The 15418-nt window shown below is 46.4% G+C and overlaps 2 protein-coding genes and 1 pseudogene across 4 annotated transcripts; all 3 read right to left on the bottom strand.

The window, feature by feature from the left end:
• Positions 1–34: 34 nt before the first annotated feature.
• LOC123486063 lies at positions 35–3957 on the bottom strand (annotated as a pseudogene).
• A 367-nt stretch (positions 3958–4324) lies between these two features.
• On the bottom strand, positions 4325–12406 carry LOC121547783 (coagulation factor X-like). 2 transcript variants are annotated; one of them, XM_045217267.1, is made up of 10 exons: positions 12300–12406; positions 11969–12120; positions 11195–11355; positions 10924–10948; positions 8994–9107; positions 8680–8811; positions 7867–8144; positions 7359–7476; positions 4976–5163; positions 4325–4809 (listed from the first exon to the last, which is right to left on the bottom strand). In XM_045217267.1, the coding sequence occupies exons 2-10, from the start codon at positions 12027–12029 to the stop codon at positions 4387–4389; spliced, it is 1500 nt and encodes a 499-aa protein (XP_045073202.1). In that variant the 5' UTR covers positions 12030–12120; positions 12300–12406; the 3' UTR covers positions 4325–4386. The 2 variants fall into 2 exon arrangements, with proteins under 2 accessions (XP_045073202.1, XP_045073203.1); XM_045217268.1 differs by lacking the exon at positions 8994–9107.
• Positions 12407–13271: 865 nt separating this feature from the next.
• Positions 13272–14888, bottom strand: LOC121547890 (vitamin K-dependent protein C-like). 2 transcript variants are annotated; one of them, XM_045217269.1, is made up of 2 exons: positions 14586–14888; positions 13272–14325 (listed from the first exon to the last, which is right to left on the bottom strand). In XM_045217269.1, the coding sequence occupies exons 1-2, from the start codon at positions 14632–14634 to the stop codon at positions 13643–13645; spliced, it is 732 nt and encodes a 243-aa protein (XP_045073204.1). In that variant the 5' UTR covers positions 14635–14888; the 3' UTR covers positions 13272–13642. The 2 variants fall into 2 exon arrangements, with proteins under 2 accessions (XP_045073204.1, XP_041715247.2); XM_041859313.2 differs by having other exon boundaries at positions 14465–14884.
• Between the last annotated feature and the right edge of the window lie 530 nt (positions 14889–15418).

Raw genomic sequence — 15418 nt, 5'->3', positions numbered from 1 at the left:
TTTGTGATTTTTGAATAAAAGTGATTGTTTGTACTCCTTGTACAACATTTTTGTTTATTAAGGAAGTGTGGGAGATTAATAATTGTATATAATTATAGTACACGTTACAATATAACTACACTCATTTACATTGTTAACCTTGCAGAAACAACTTCAATCTTGAACGCAGCCCTGTTGGCTTTAAGTCCAGTGCAGGTAGGGATCAGGCTAACCCTAGGTTGGGGTTACCCCATAAGGTCCAGGTGGATCTTGGGTAATTTGTGGTGTCATCCTCACCTCTGTCATGTCCAGGTGCTGCTGGATCCAGTGCAAGTAGCGAGACAGCTTTGTGAACACCAGGGTTTGTCCACAGTCATGTGATGTGGGTGGTGAAAGGAGCAGGCCTGTGAGGAACGCTGTATGCCTCTCCACAGTCACAACGGGGGTCCCGGACAAGAGGCTGCGGTTCCTCGTTAGTCCTGGTTTGAGGTCTGTCTCATTAAACCTAGTCAACTCAGTCCGACAGAAGCCCTTCTGGCGACCCATACAGAACATCTTGTTACTGAGCAGCTGGGAGAAGTTCACCTGGTTTCGACAGCCCTCCACATGCAGGTAGGAGAGAACAGGGTGGCCGTGGGATTCCCCCCGGAGTTTGTCCGGACCCCTGGCCACCCCCTCCCTTCCTGGACTCATCAACACATTCTCACAGAAATCCTTAGTGGGCAGGCACAGGTGGGAGACAGAGGGGCCGAAGGGGAGGGGCTCATTTAGTCTCACCAAGGCCAGGTCGTCCTCCAGACTGCCCCTCTTGTGGCGGTTGTGAATGTACAGTTGGGTCGATAGAGGGATCCTCACACTATTATTTGAGGCACCTTAGGGGATGAAGGAAACTGTTAGATTTCAGAAAGATTTGAATCTGCCTGAGCTGGAGGTTTATACACTAACCATATCAAACCTCAGTGTTTTGATCGCTGTGGGACTCACCTGTCTGCATGCTGTGGAGTTTCTTTCCCATGTACAGGCAGCTAGCTGATGTCAGGACTACGTGAGGCCCTAGGATCACCCCGCTACACAGCTCCGCACCAGCCTCATCCACAAACACCACCTGCCAATCACAAAGCCACAGGTTAAAAGGGGAAGTTCAATATTTCACAACTTAATGTTCCTCACCTTGAAAGTAGTCTATAGGCCAGGAGAAACTAATCCATGGTCCCAAACTTCCCCTTGAACTCACCTTGCTCTACGTTGTGCTGCTAGGGGAGGGACTTACTTGCCACGGACAGCGGTTGTGTGGACAGACGTGATAGGCTATGTTTATTTGGTTTGTTGGCTGGAGTCTTCCACAGGGGTGCTTAACTAAGGAAACAGAGACGTCTCTATATAAAGTGTGTGTGAGAGCGGGAGTGTTGCAGATGTCTAATTCAAAAGAATAGGTAGACGTTAACCTGCAGGTATGCAGCTCCTCTTATCACTGTGAATCTTGTACCCTGTGGTGCAGGAGCACTGGTATGCTTCAAACTTGGGACTGCAGAAGTGGTCACAGGAAAAGGGCCCCTTGGTGGGGCACTGAGATTTATCTGTTGTGACACATTAACATATCTCTTAGCCTACTCACACAACTATGAACACACGCATGCACGCACACACACTCATAAAGAGTTCTAAGGTAGGTGTTCTGTTGACCTATTTCACAGTTCTTCCCATGGTACAGCTCTGTGCAGCTACAGGTGTAACCTCCAACGCCGTCCTTGCAGCTGCCGCCATGGAGACAGGGATTGGGTTTGCACTGGTCCCCATCTGGGGAGGAGGAGGAAGAAGAAGAGGGGGAGGAAAGGATTCAATATCTGGACTCGGGAGAAAACCCAACACCCCTCTGCTGCGATTCAAAAGAACGAGACTTACCGACATAGACATTCCAGAAAGTGTCCTATTGAGGTATAACAGAGAGAGAGACAACGGACACAGGGTTTAAATCAGAAAACTACTGCATTAGTTATGGATAAGGGGATAGCCTATGTTGTCAGATCAGTGCAGTTGAAGGAAAGGAATACATTTTAGACTATTGAGATGCACCCTATAGGCCTAAACTGCTCACAGTTTTGGGTGTGTCTTCAAAGTACTCCCTGGCCTCCTCGTAGTTGCAGGACTCCTCATAACACTCCCTCTCCAGGTTCCCTGAAGCATCTCCTCCAAGAAGAACGCGTTCGCTCGCCCGACCGTAGGAAGACCGTGCTGGCATGCGCAGGGGGTCTGAACACTGAGGGTCAGGGAAGAGGAGGAGGATGGAGAGGAGGAGAGGAGGAGAGGGGAAGGAGGAGGGGTAGGAGGAGGAGGAGGTGGATGAAGAGGAGGAGGAGGTGAATGAAGAGGAGGAGGAGGAGGTGGATGAAGAGGAGGAGGAGGTGAATGAAGAGGAGAGGAGGGGAGGGGAGGGGAAGGAGGAGGGGTAGGAGGAGGAGGTGGATGAAGAGGAGGAGGAGGAGGAGGAGGTGAATGAAGGGGAGGAGGAGGTGGATGAAAAGGAGGAGGGGTAGGAGGAGGAGGAGGTGGATGAAGAGGAGGAGGAGGAGGTGGATGAAGAGGAGGAGGAGGAGGAGGTGAATGAAGGGGAGGAGGAGGAGGAGGAGGAGGTGGATGAAAAGGAGGAGGGGTAAGAGGAGGAGGAGGTGGATGAAGAGGAGGAGAGGAGGAGCAGAAGGAGGAGGAGGTGGGAGGAGAGGAGGAGCATAAGGAGGAGGGGAAGGAGGCGGGGTAGGAGGAAGAGGGGGAGGTGGATGAAGAGGAGGAGAGGAGGAGCATGATGGAGGAGGGGAAGGAGGCGGGGTAGGAGGAGGAGGGGGAGGTGGATGAAGGAGAGGAGAGGAGGGGAAGGAGGGGGAGGAGGAGGAGGTGGATGGAGAGGAGGAGGTGGATGAAGAGGAGGAGAGGAGGAGCATGCAGAGGAGGGGAAGGAGAAGGAGGAGGAGGAAGACATAGGGAACAACAACAACAACTGAAAGTGAGACAAACCAGAAGTGACTCAGTATTATTTTTTTAACTTCCAGGTTGAGGAGAATATTGCAAATGGTGGAAAATAATACATAGAGCAATGGGATTATGGTGAAGATGATTCACTTTAAGTGGTCCCATCACACAGTTTGTTTCCTGTATACCAGTGGAGGCTGCTGAGGGGACAACGGCTCATAATAATGGCTGGAATGGAGTCAATGGAATTGTATCAAAAACATGGTTTTCATGGGTTTGATAACATTTCATTCACTCCATTCCATCCATTACGCTCCATTCCAGCCATTATTATGAGCCATTCTCCCCTCAGCAGCCTCCACTGCTGTATACCCAACACCATGCTAACCATAGCGGTAGACTGGAAAACCATGCTAGCAAAGTCATTGTCAGCCTGAACGTATGATTAACTAAATGTTGGTCCTGTAGCTTTCACAGTGCAGCGGCTTACCTCTCCCATAGCTGTGGACCAGGAGGACACTGCTCAGAAGAGAGAGAGACAGAAACCACCATCGCCTCCACGAGCCCATTATAATACACATCCACACAGTGCCCACAAGCCTCTCTGCCTGTGCCAAGATCCTGTCTGCAGCCCTGTCTATCTCTCTCTCTCTTGCGCTCTCTCACTCCCTTTCTGTCTGACACACACATCCACGCTGCCAGGTTAACATTGCCAGGTAAACCCCCACCCGCTTGCCAGCCGAAATGTCCGTTTTTAGTCATTGCTGTATACGCCAACAAAGTTGTGCTTATGTCGTGAATTTCTCCAGGATAGTGTCATTTATGTGGACCTCCCTGTCACCTGACGTAGTTAATGTAGCTGGTGCCAGCTCTAGACATTTTAAAGATGGTACCTCATTAGTAATTGTATGTAATGTAATAGCTACCAAATATGCTACTAATATGCTAATATGTTATGAAGATAAATTGAGATGAAACGTTCTGAATACTCAGTAAAACTCATTGTATCACATTAGGGCTTCACAAACACAACGTCCCACAGATGGACTCTAGTCTGTACACACAATAGAGCAAACAGAGAACCCACCTATCCGTGTGTGCTCGGTACTTACACCAGCAGTGATTCAAGTCACTGGTGACCTTTGAACCCTGCTGTTTTTCTGATGCGATCGATTCAGTTTGTACTTTTAAAAAACTGGAACAGTAGGGGAAATGTCTGCCTAATGGCAGTCCTGACTCAACTTTATAGTGTGTGATGTAGTTTCATGTTGGTATGTGATGAATGGACATTCAAACAAAACATGTTTGTTTTTTTAGCATAAGTTACTTGGTCTCAGAGACATTTTGTGAAAAACAATGAAAAAACAACAAAACACACAAGTTTCTTGCCCATAATTCCTCAAGCCTCTTTATTGATTGGTTCTCCTCTCTCCTCTGTCTCCCTCAAACCCACATCATTGAGTGCATATGACCCGCCCCCCTCGTCTTCCTCCTCCCCCCCTCCTTGGGGAGAAACTTCCCCATGACTGCCCGGATCCAGTCGATGTACTTGGACACCTGCGTGTAGATGCCGTACTTGCCCTCGCGGGCGCACCCTTCGCCCCAGCTCACCACGCCCGTGACGAACCAGGTGTCCCCATAACGGGTGACGTGGGGTCCGCCGCTGTCCCCCTGGCACGCGTCCTTCTTCTCCTTATCGTAGCCGGCGCAGAACATGCGGTTGGAGATCTTGTGCTGGCTGGACTGAAGGCAGGTGGCCCGGGGTACGTAGGGCACGGTCAGACGCAGTAGGATGGTGGACGGCTGTTTGGCCTCCCCCACACGACCGAACCCACTCACCAGGCCGTATGACTGTTTCATCAACACCTTGTATTGATAAGTAGACAGGACACCATTATGTTAGGTTCAGGAACATCTTTACTAAGATATGAAACATAGACAGATTAATTATATACTGTATGTTTATATGCATCATTGGATAAAACTGGATATGTTACACAGAGCATTATGGGTAGTACATCATGCTACAGACCTTCTCGGCAAAGTTGCGTTCGGGCAGGCAGGCGGGGAGGATGAACTCGGTGAACTTGATAGGGTCCTTCAGCATGATGAGGGAGATGTCGTTGTGATAGGTGGTGGAGATGTAGGCCTTGTGGATGAACACCTTTTCCACCTGGTGTATGGCCTCCCGTCCATCCTTCACCTCCGTATCAAACTCTCCTGCAGACGGACGGACCAATGGGGAGGTTTGATTTCAATCAATTGAATTCAATTAACTTGATAGGCTGCTACAACTTAGGCTATGTGTGTGTGGTATGGTTATTGACTGTTCTTATTTCACCCCATAAACAACTATGCTGTACACAGCAATTTACAATGCATTCAGACCCCTTCACTTTTTCTACATTTTGTTTTGTTACAGCCTTATTCTAAAATTGATTAAATAACATTCTTTACTCAGCAAACTACACACAATACCCAGTTTTTAGACATTTTTGCAAATGTTTTTAGACATTTTTGCAAATGTTTTTAGACATTTTGCAAATGTATTAAAAATAAAAAACAGAAATACCTTATTTACATACTGTCAAAAGACACACCTAGTCATTCCAGGGTTTTTCTTTAGTTGTACTATTTTCTACATTGTAGAATAATAGTGAAGACATCAAAACTATGAAATAACACATATGGAATCATGTAGTAACCAAAAAAGTGTTCAACAAATCAAAATATATTTTATATTTGAGATTCTTCAAAGTAGACACCCTTTGCCTTTATGAACGCCCAGCCAAACTGAGCAATCGGGGGAGAAGGGCCTTGTTAATTATTTATGCATAGTCACTTTAACTCTACCCACATGTACATATTACCTCAACTACCTCAACTAGCCGGTGCCCCCGCACATTGACTCTGCAACGGTACCCCCCTGTATATATTGCCTCCCTACTGTCACTTTATTTTACTTCTGCTCTTTTTTCTCTCAACACTTTTTTTGTTGTTGTTTTATTTTTACTTTTTTTGTAAAAAATAAATGCACTGTTGGTTAAGGGCTGTAAGTAAGCATTTCACTGTATTGTCTGCACCTGTTGTATTCGGCGCATGTGACCAATAAGATTTGATTTGATTTGATTTGATTTGATTTGGTCAGGGAGGTGACCAAGAACCCGATGGTCACTCTGACAGAGCTCCAGAGTTCCTCTGTGGAGATAGGAGAAACTCCCAGAAGGACAACCATCTCTGCAGCACTCCACCAATCAGGCCTTTATGGTAGAGTGACCAGATGGAAAGCACTCCTCAGTAAAAGACACATGACAGCCTGCTTGGAGTTTGCCAAAAGCCACCTAAAGACTCTTAAACCATGAGAAACAAGATTCTGTGGTTTGATGAAACCAAGATTGAACTCTTCGGCCTGAATGCCAAGTGTCACGTCTGGAGGAAACCTGGCACCATCCCTACAGTGAGTATCCCTACACCATCCCTACACCAAAAATTGTAAAGTGGTTATCCCACTGGCTATAGGGTGAATGCACCAATTTGTAAGTCGCTCTGGATAAGAGCGTCTGCTAAATGACGTAAATGTGCCCTTGAGCAAGGCACTTAACCCTAATTGCTCCTGTAAGTCGCTCTGGATAAGAGCGTCTGCTAAATGACTAAAATGTAATGTAAATGTACAGTGAAGCATTGTGGTGGCAGCATCATGCTGTGGGGATGTTTTTCAGCAGCAGGGACTGGGAGACTAGTCAGGATCGAGGGAAAGATGAACGGAGCAAATTACAGAGAGATCCTTGATGAAAACCTGCTCCAGAGCACTCAGGACCTCAGACTGGGGTGAAGGTTCACCTTCTAACAGGACAACGACCCTAAGCACACAGCCAAGACAATGCAGGAGTGGCTTTGGGACAAGTCTCTGAATGTCCTTGAGTGGCCCAGCTAGAGGCCGGACTTGAACCTGATCTAACATCTCTGGAGTGACCTGAAAATAGCTGTGCAGTGACGCTCCCCATCCAACCTGACAGAGCTTGAGAGGATCTGCAGAGAAGAATGGGAGAAACTCCCCAAATACAGGCGTGCCAAGCTTGTAGCGTCATACCCAAGAAAAATCGAGGCTGTAATCGCTGCCAAAGGTGCTTCAACAAAGGACTGAGTAAATGGTCTGAATACTTATGTAAATGTGATATTTCATTTTTGTTTAGTTTTATTTTTTTGGGGGGGGGGGAATCTAAAAACCTGTTTTCTGCTTTGTCATTATGGGGTATTGTGTGTAGATTGATGAGGGGGGGGAAACGACGTAATCCATTTTAGAATAATGCTGTAACGTAACAAAATGAGGAAAAAGTCAAGGGGTCTGAATACTTTCCGAATACATTCCTAGATGTAGAGACCACAGTTAAAGGTGTTTGGTTAACGGTACCTACCGAGGACAACGTAAAAGGACCGTGTCTGGTTCATGCAATGTGCTGCAGTTAAGATGAAGTACTTATTCAGGATTGTTCCTCCACAGAAGCCCCTGTCCTCGTGGTTTACCAGGAAAGCCTGTTGAGAGAGAGAGAGGGAGAGAATAGAGAGAAAGAATGAAAGAGAGAGAGAGATATATATAGAGAGAGAAAGATAGAGGGAGCGAGAGAAAGAGAGAAAGAGATAGAGAGATAGATAGACAGAGAAGGAGAGAGAAAGAAAGAAAGAAAGAAAGAAAGAAAGAAAGAAAGAAAGAAAGAAAGAAAGAAAGAAAGAAAGAAAGAAAGAAAGAAGAAAGAAAGAAAGAAAGAAAGAAAGAAAGAAAGAAAGAAAGAAAGAAAGAAAGAAAGAGAGAGAAAGAGAGAGAGAGAGAGAGGGAGAGAGAAAGAAAGAGAGAGTTGCAGAAACGAACAACCCTGAATGCTATTTAGAGGGAACCCCACTAGAGGTGTATCTACTCTCCTATACCTGCCAGGGACATTCTCCTGGGGGACACTCCTTCCCATTGAAAATACGGGTTTCGCCTCTCGCCTCGGCAAAGATTGGCTTCTCCGTCACCATGTCGATAACTTCATCCTCATATACAAATTGGATTTCACTCTGTTGGGTTACATTCAAGGCCGTTTCCCTGATAGGGTCCTCCATCATGTTGGTCTTTTCAGTGGTGTTGGTGGCAGTGGTGTTAGGCTGGTAGATGAAGATGGTGCGGGTGTCCTTGGATACCATGAAGCCACACTTAAAGGTCTCTTCAATGACAAAAGGACAACAATGTTATTAGGTACTAACTAAGCCCAACCTACAACCTACTAATGGAGATCAACGATGCTGCAGCTTCTCTACCCCCATAGATCATTTGTATATGTCCCTCTCTCTGTTGTTCTGTCTGTCTCTCTCCCTCTCTCTCCCTCTCTGTCGTTATGTCTGTCTGTTTCTCTCTGTTTCTGTCTCTCGCTGTCTCTATCTCTCTCTGTCTCTGTCTCTGTCATTCTGTCTGTCTGTTTCTCTGTTGTTCTGTCTGTCTCTCTCCCTCTCTCTGTCTCTCTGTCGTTATGTCTGTCTGTTTCTCTCTGTCTCTCTCTGTGTCATTCTGTCTGTCTGTCTGTTGTTCTGTCTGTCTCTCTCCCTCTCTCTGTCTCTCTGTCGTTATGTCTGTCTGTTTCTCTCTGTCTCTCTCTGTCTATCTCTCTCTGTCTCTGTCGCTGTCATTCTGTCTGTCTGTCTGTCTGTCTTTTGTTCTGTCTCTCTCTCTCTCTCTTTCTCTCCATCTCTCCCTCCTCTCACCGTTGGAAAGGCAGGACTTGTCGTCTGTGTCCAGATAGTAGCCATCGGCACAGGAGCATTGCACACTGTCCTTCTTCACGTGGCAGAAGTGATCACAGTCTCCATTGTTATTCTCACACATCTCAGGAATGTCTGCAGAACAGCATCACATCAAGGATACAGATTAGACAAACTAGAGTCATGATTAGGGCCAGGTGTTGTTCCTGACTACGGAGTGACCTGGAGTCGGGATATTTCTAGCGTCTGTGTTGGAGTCGGGAATGAGATTGTTCATCAAAGTTGAAGAGGAAAGGGAGAAGAAGACAGAGACGTACCAATCTCACAGCTGTACCCCTTGAATCCAGCGAGACAGAAGCAGGTGTACGTCCCAATCCCATCCTTGCAGACCCCGTTGTGGACACATGGCTTAGACTCACAGGCATCTCCATCTACAGTGAGGGAGAAAAGTATTTGATCCCCTGCTGATTTTGTATGTTTGCCAACTGACAAAGACATGATCAGTCTATAATTTTAATGGTAGGTTTATTTGAACAGTGAGAGACAATATATACAAAATAAGTATTTGACCCCTCTGCAAAACATGACTTAGTACTTGGTGGCAAAACCCTTGTTGGCAATCACAGAGGTCAGACGTTTCTTGTAGTTGGCCACCAGGTTTGCACACATCTCAGGAGGGATTTTGTCCCACTCCTCTTTGCAGATCTTCTCCAAGTCATTAAGGTTTTGAGGCTGACGTTTGGCAACTTGAACCTTCAGCTCCCTCCACAGATTTTCTATGGGATTAAGGTCTGGAGACTGGCTAGGCCACTCCAGGACCTTAATGTGCTTCTTCTTGAGCCACTCCTTTGTTGCCTTGGCTGTGTGTTTTGGGTCATTGTCATGCTGGAATATCCATCCACGACCCATTTTCAATGCCCTGGCTGAGGGAAGGAGGTTCTCACCGAAGATTTGATGGTACATGGCCCCTCTCCATCGTCCCTTTGATTCGGTGAAGTTGTCCTGTCCCCTTAGCAGAAAAACACCCCCAAAGCATAATGTTTCCACCTCCATGTTTGACGGTGGGGATGGTGTTCTTGGGGTCATAGGCAGCATTCCTCCTCCTCCAAACACGGCGAGTTGAGTTGATGCCAAAGAGCTCCATTTTGGTCTCATCTGACCACAACACTTTCACCCAGTTCTCCTCTGAATCATTCAGATGTTCATTGGCAAACTTCAGACGGGCCTGTATATGTGCTTTCTTGAGCAGGGGGGACCTTGCGGGCGCTGCAGGATTTCAGTCCTTCACGGCGTAGTGTGTTACCAATTGTTTTCTTGGTGACTATGGTCCCAGCTGCCTTGAGATCATTGACAAGATCCTCCCCGTGTAGTTCTGGGCTGATTCCTCACCGTTCTCACGATCATTGCAACTCCACGAGGTGAGATCTTGCATGGAGTCCCAGGCCGAGGGAGATTGACAGTTATTTTGTGTTTCTTCCATTTGCAAATAATCACACCAACTGTTGTCACCTTCTCACCAAGCTGCTTAGCGATGGTCTTGTAGCCCATTCCAGCCTTGTGTAGGTCTACAATCTTGTCCCTGACATCCTTGGAGAGCTCTTTGGTCTTGGCCATTTTTGGAGTTTTGGAGTTTGGAATCTGATTGATTGATTGCTTCTGTGGACAGGTGTCTTTTATACAGGTAACAAGCTGAGATTAGGAGCACTCCCTTTAAGAGTGTGCTCCTAATCTCAGCTCGTTACCTGTATAAAAGACACCTGGGAGCCAGAAATATTTCTGATAGAGAGGGGGTCAAATACTTATTTCCCTCATTAAAATGCAAATAAATGTATAACATTTTTGACATGCGTTTTTCTGGATTTTTTGTTTTGTTATTCTGTCTCTCATTGTTCAAATAAACCTACCATTAAAATTATAGACAGATCATTTCTTTGTCAGTGGGCAAACGTACAAAATCAGCAGGGGATCAAATACTTTTTTTCCTCACTGTATGAAACACAGTTTATTTCTCGCCATGGACCTACCAGCACAGCAACACCAAACACACTGCAAACAATCAATTCATGAATTGAAAATGGCCCATTATTTTGGTGTGTGGTCGTGAGTCCTTCACTTCCTGAACTGACTAGGTTGACCCCAATCTGACCCCAACCTGACTCCAACCCAGCGCTAATCAGCAAACCCCATGTGATCCCAACCCCAGCCTCTTGCGCCAACCCTTAGCCTCAACAGACTCCTGGGCCTTACCGTAATATTTGTTCCAGAATTCAGTCTGAGGGAAAGAGGTAAAAAGAAACACAACCGTCACAAATTCAAACCAGAAAGGTCATGATTCCAAACACACAGGAATTTCGGGTTGGAATCATGAGCGTGTAAAGGTGGTGTGAATGAGTGCAAAGTGAGTGAGTGACTAAACAGGAATGTGATTTATGTGAATGTGACGCGAACAGACATGTAAGTGTTTCTGGTTTAAAGAGAGATAGATAGAGAGAAACCAAGATGGAGAAAGGGAATTTACAGTCAGTTTGTCATCCTCAAAGATCTCCCTAGCCTCCTCTCTGTCACAGGGTTCCTCGATACACTCTCTCTCCATGTCTCCCTGCCGTAACTCCTCAAATGGGCTGTTGGCCCGCCGCCGCCGGTTCAGAATCTGGCTAGCATCGTCACTGTTCAGGAAGACTGGGGACACAGGGAAAAATCATCATCAGTGGCAGCAGGACGTTGTTGTGATCATCATCATCATCATCATCATCATCATCATCATCATCATCATCATCATCATCACCATCATCATCACCATCATCATCACCATCATCACCATCACATCATCATCACCATCATCACCATTATCATCATCATCAGCACCATCATCATCACCATTATCATAATCACCATCATCATCATCATCATCACTATCATCATCACCACTGCCATCATCATCACCATCATCATCATCATCACCATCACTATCATCAATATCATCATCACTATCATCATCATCATCATCACTATCATCATCACCATCATCATTATCATCATCACCATCATCATCTTTCTCACCTTGATCATCAATTAGGCTGTTGTCATCTTAACATGCTTGTCTTGCACACAGTCATCACAATCATCAAAGCAAGCAGAGATACAGACACCATAACATCCCAGTCACTTGCCCTCACCCGTACTCACACACTGACCCCAATCACTGACACTGACTAAACCCCAGAGTTTCCCTCACTTTCTCTCTACATAACCATTTGTCAACCGTTTGATATGGTGGGGTGTTTGAACGTACCCTCGGAGGCCACGCTGTGCAGCAGCAGGAGAAAGAAACAGGTCTGGGAGAGCCAAAACATGGCAGAATCTCTGGGTGAGGCGCCTCTCTACTCCTGGCTGCTCTGTGGAGCACAACTCTGGAGAGAGCAGGCGGAGAGGGAGGGCAATGACCTGAGAAACAGGGAGAGAACATGCTGAAGGGAGAGGGAGAGGGGGGAATGTGTGTGTGTGGGGGGGAAGAGGGAGAGAAAGGGGGAGGACATTGGAGAGGGTAAAAAAATAGGGATGTTTGAGAGAGAAAGGGTGGAGAGAGAAGGGGAGAGAGAGAGAAAGAGAAAGGGAGGACTCACTTCAAATCCAGTCTTCGCCACTCAGAGACGCAAGGCCGTGTCTACTCCACCATTTTGCTCTGCACTCTTCAGCATGACAAACAGCCCTTATTTGAGCCAATCAGAACAGCTCTCAGGAAGGGGCAGAAAGTCCCCAGTGATCATGTGATCAGTGTTCTGAGGTCCAAATCACTGAGCTAATATTGACACTAAAGGATCTGTGACATCTATTCCAATGGTCAACACTGCTGTGTTGTGGTGAGAGCCTTAAATGGCAAATCTAAAGAAATGCGTTTGATTCAGATAATATGCATTTCAGAGAAAAAACAACCATGTAGGTAAGCTATTGCTGAAGTGTGGCTATGGATATATTTTGACTTTTCATTCATTCACACACACAAGCAACACAAATGAGCCAATTATTTAGTTTGTCAGCAAGTAATATTTATTCTTCAGATATCAGAGAGGAATCTTTGGAAGTAAATGTACGTCTTGGGAAGCAAACATTCCGTATGGCATCAGGTCAAACATACTGTATGGCAAAAGGTCAAACATTCTGTATGGCATCAGGTCAAACATACTGTATGGCATCAGGTCAAACATTCTGTATGGCATCAGGTCAAACATACTGTATGGCATCATGTCAAACATTCTGTATGGCATCAGGTCAAACATTCTGTATGGCATCAGGTCAAACATACTGTATGGCATCAGGTCAAATATACTGTATGGCATCAGGTCAAACATACTGTATGGCATCAGGTCAAACATACTGTATGGCATCAGGTCAAACATACTATATGGCATCAGGTCAAACATTCTGTATGGCATCAGGTCAAACATTCTGTATGGTATCAGGTCAAACATTCTGTATGGCATCAGGTCAAACATACCGTATGGCATCAGGTCAAACATACCGTATGGCATCAGGTCAAACATTCTGTATGGCATCAGGTCAAACATTCTGTATGGCATCAGGTCAAACATACCGTATGGCATCAGGTCAAACATTCTGTATGGCATCAGGTCAAACATTCTGTATGGCATCAGGTCAAACATTCTGTATGGCATCAGGTCAAACATTCTCTATGGCATCAGGTCATCTGAATCACCACTTGAGTCATGAAACTTACACTTTACATTAAGAGTCAAATGAAAAGAATAGCAGAGTGAAAAGATGTCTGTTTACAAAGCGATGAAACAGGACGATATGCTACACCAGTAGCATGATATACTGTAGCTTCCATCTAATATTAAAATCTTTATTGATGTGATGTGACAACACCTAGCATTAGAATCACTGTAGTGACGTTTGGTGTTGTGTGGTGACTGGTGACAAATCTAATGGGAGTTAGCCATATTCGCTACTCATATTCAATGGGAGGTGGTGGCACTAACTTCTCCGTAGCCTGCTGAATCTGAACCTCATCTAATGCCATCTCTAGCAGGAATGGCATCACCGGGGCACTGACTGGAGGAGCATTCATCACCTCCTCAGCCCAGTCCAGGTAGTTGGCTACGTTAGTGTAGACGCCATAGTAACCCTGTTTGGGGCAGCCCTTCCCCCAGGCCACCACGCCCATCAGGAAGTGGGTGGCCCCATAGTTAGTGACCAGGGGGCTCCCATCGTACCCCCTACAGGCCTCCTGGTTCCCCACCAAGTAGCCGGCACACAGCATGTTCTGGGTGAAGTTGAAGCCGCTCTTGAGGGTGCACTCGGAGTTGGGCAGGATGGGTGTGGCTAGCCTGCGGAGGAAGGGCGAGGAGGGGGCTGGCTTGGTGCCGGGTTGGGGATCGTTGCCCCCGTTTGTGTGCCTCCCCCAGCCGCTGAGGGTGTGGAAGCGGACGGCCGCAAGCTCACTCTTGGCGAAGTGTTGCTGAGGCAGGCAGACGGGTACAGCGTTAGGGCCCAGAGTTACAGGCTCGCTCAGACGCAGCAGGGCGATGTCACTGTCACCTGTTGCCGGGTCGTACAGGTTGTAGGGTATGGCTCTGGCAACGGGGATCCTCTGCTCGGTGCCCTCGTCTAACTCAATGTTGTGTTCCCCTGGAAACAGTGTTGTTCAATAGGGCAATGTTTTCTTATGTGACATAGGGACACAAACAATGCAAAATGTCCTCACTATATGTTTCTACAAACTCTATGAAAGGCACACACCCACACCCACACCCACACCGTAACCTATCTGCGACCACCATTAGATCCTTGTTGTCTCTATCCAGGACACAGTGGGCAGCAGTGATGACCCAGTCAGGATGAACTATGACCCCACCACACAGACTAGAGCCTTTATGCTTCAACAGGACCTGCAACCACCAGTCCCATCACAAAGACAAATTGGCCACTCTTATCCATCACATCTCATTGCACATAAACCAAAATAATACTGTGGAATTATATAATGCCTTATGGATGAGGTGGTAATAGATACTAACCAAGTTAATATTACACCCTTTGACTTGCATTCAAGGACAGTGGTTGTATGGGAATGACTGTAGTTAAGTTACTGTATCATAATGCCCTGTGTGGCTCAGTTGGTAGAGCAAGGCGCCAGGGTTGTGGGATCGATTTCCATGGGGGACAAGCACAAGCAATGCACTCACTACTCTAAGTCACTCTGGATAAGAGTGTCTGCTAAATGACTAGAAGGGTAGTATTGGCTAATCAAATGTGAATGAGGTGGATGGAGCCATTGTGCTCCACAGCCAGGTGTTGATGCGTTACCTGCCATGGACAGCTGCTGTTTCTAAGTCTATTCATACATTAACATCATACACATGTTGGCTCCTTTTGGTATTGTAAATATTACAGTCTGTTGTAAGAAACAGGGATTTCCAGTCTTTAAAAAAACATCTGGGCTCATCTACGGTCAGTTACAGTTAGTACCTTGGGCGACACAATTTGTTCCATTCTCTCCCAGGGCGTAACCAGGAGCACAGGAACACTTGCGTCTTGGCCCAGAATCGTCACAGAAGTGCTCGCACTCCCCGTTAAGGTAGAGGCATTTCAGGGTGGCCTCAAATACTATGTTGGGAGATAGGGGAAAGGCAAGTAGGATAAGCAGAATGGGGTCAACGTATAATATCAGCTCACTAGCAAATGTGGGCAACACTTCACATTACAGTGCTCTTATTGCTGT

Source organism: Coregonus clupeaformis, unplaced genomic scaffold, assembly GCF_020615455.1.
Source record: "Coregonus clupeaformis isolate EN_2021a unplaced genomic scaffold, ASM2061545v1 scaf0987, whole genome shotgun sequence".
Lineage (NCBI taxonomy): Eukaryota > Metazoa > Chordata > Actinopteri > Salmoniformes > Salmonidae > Coregonus > Coregonus clupeaformis.
The sequence above is the reverse complement of the archived record's forward strand: the minus strand, read 5'-3'. Positions and strand labels throughout refer to the sequence as shown.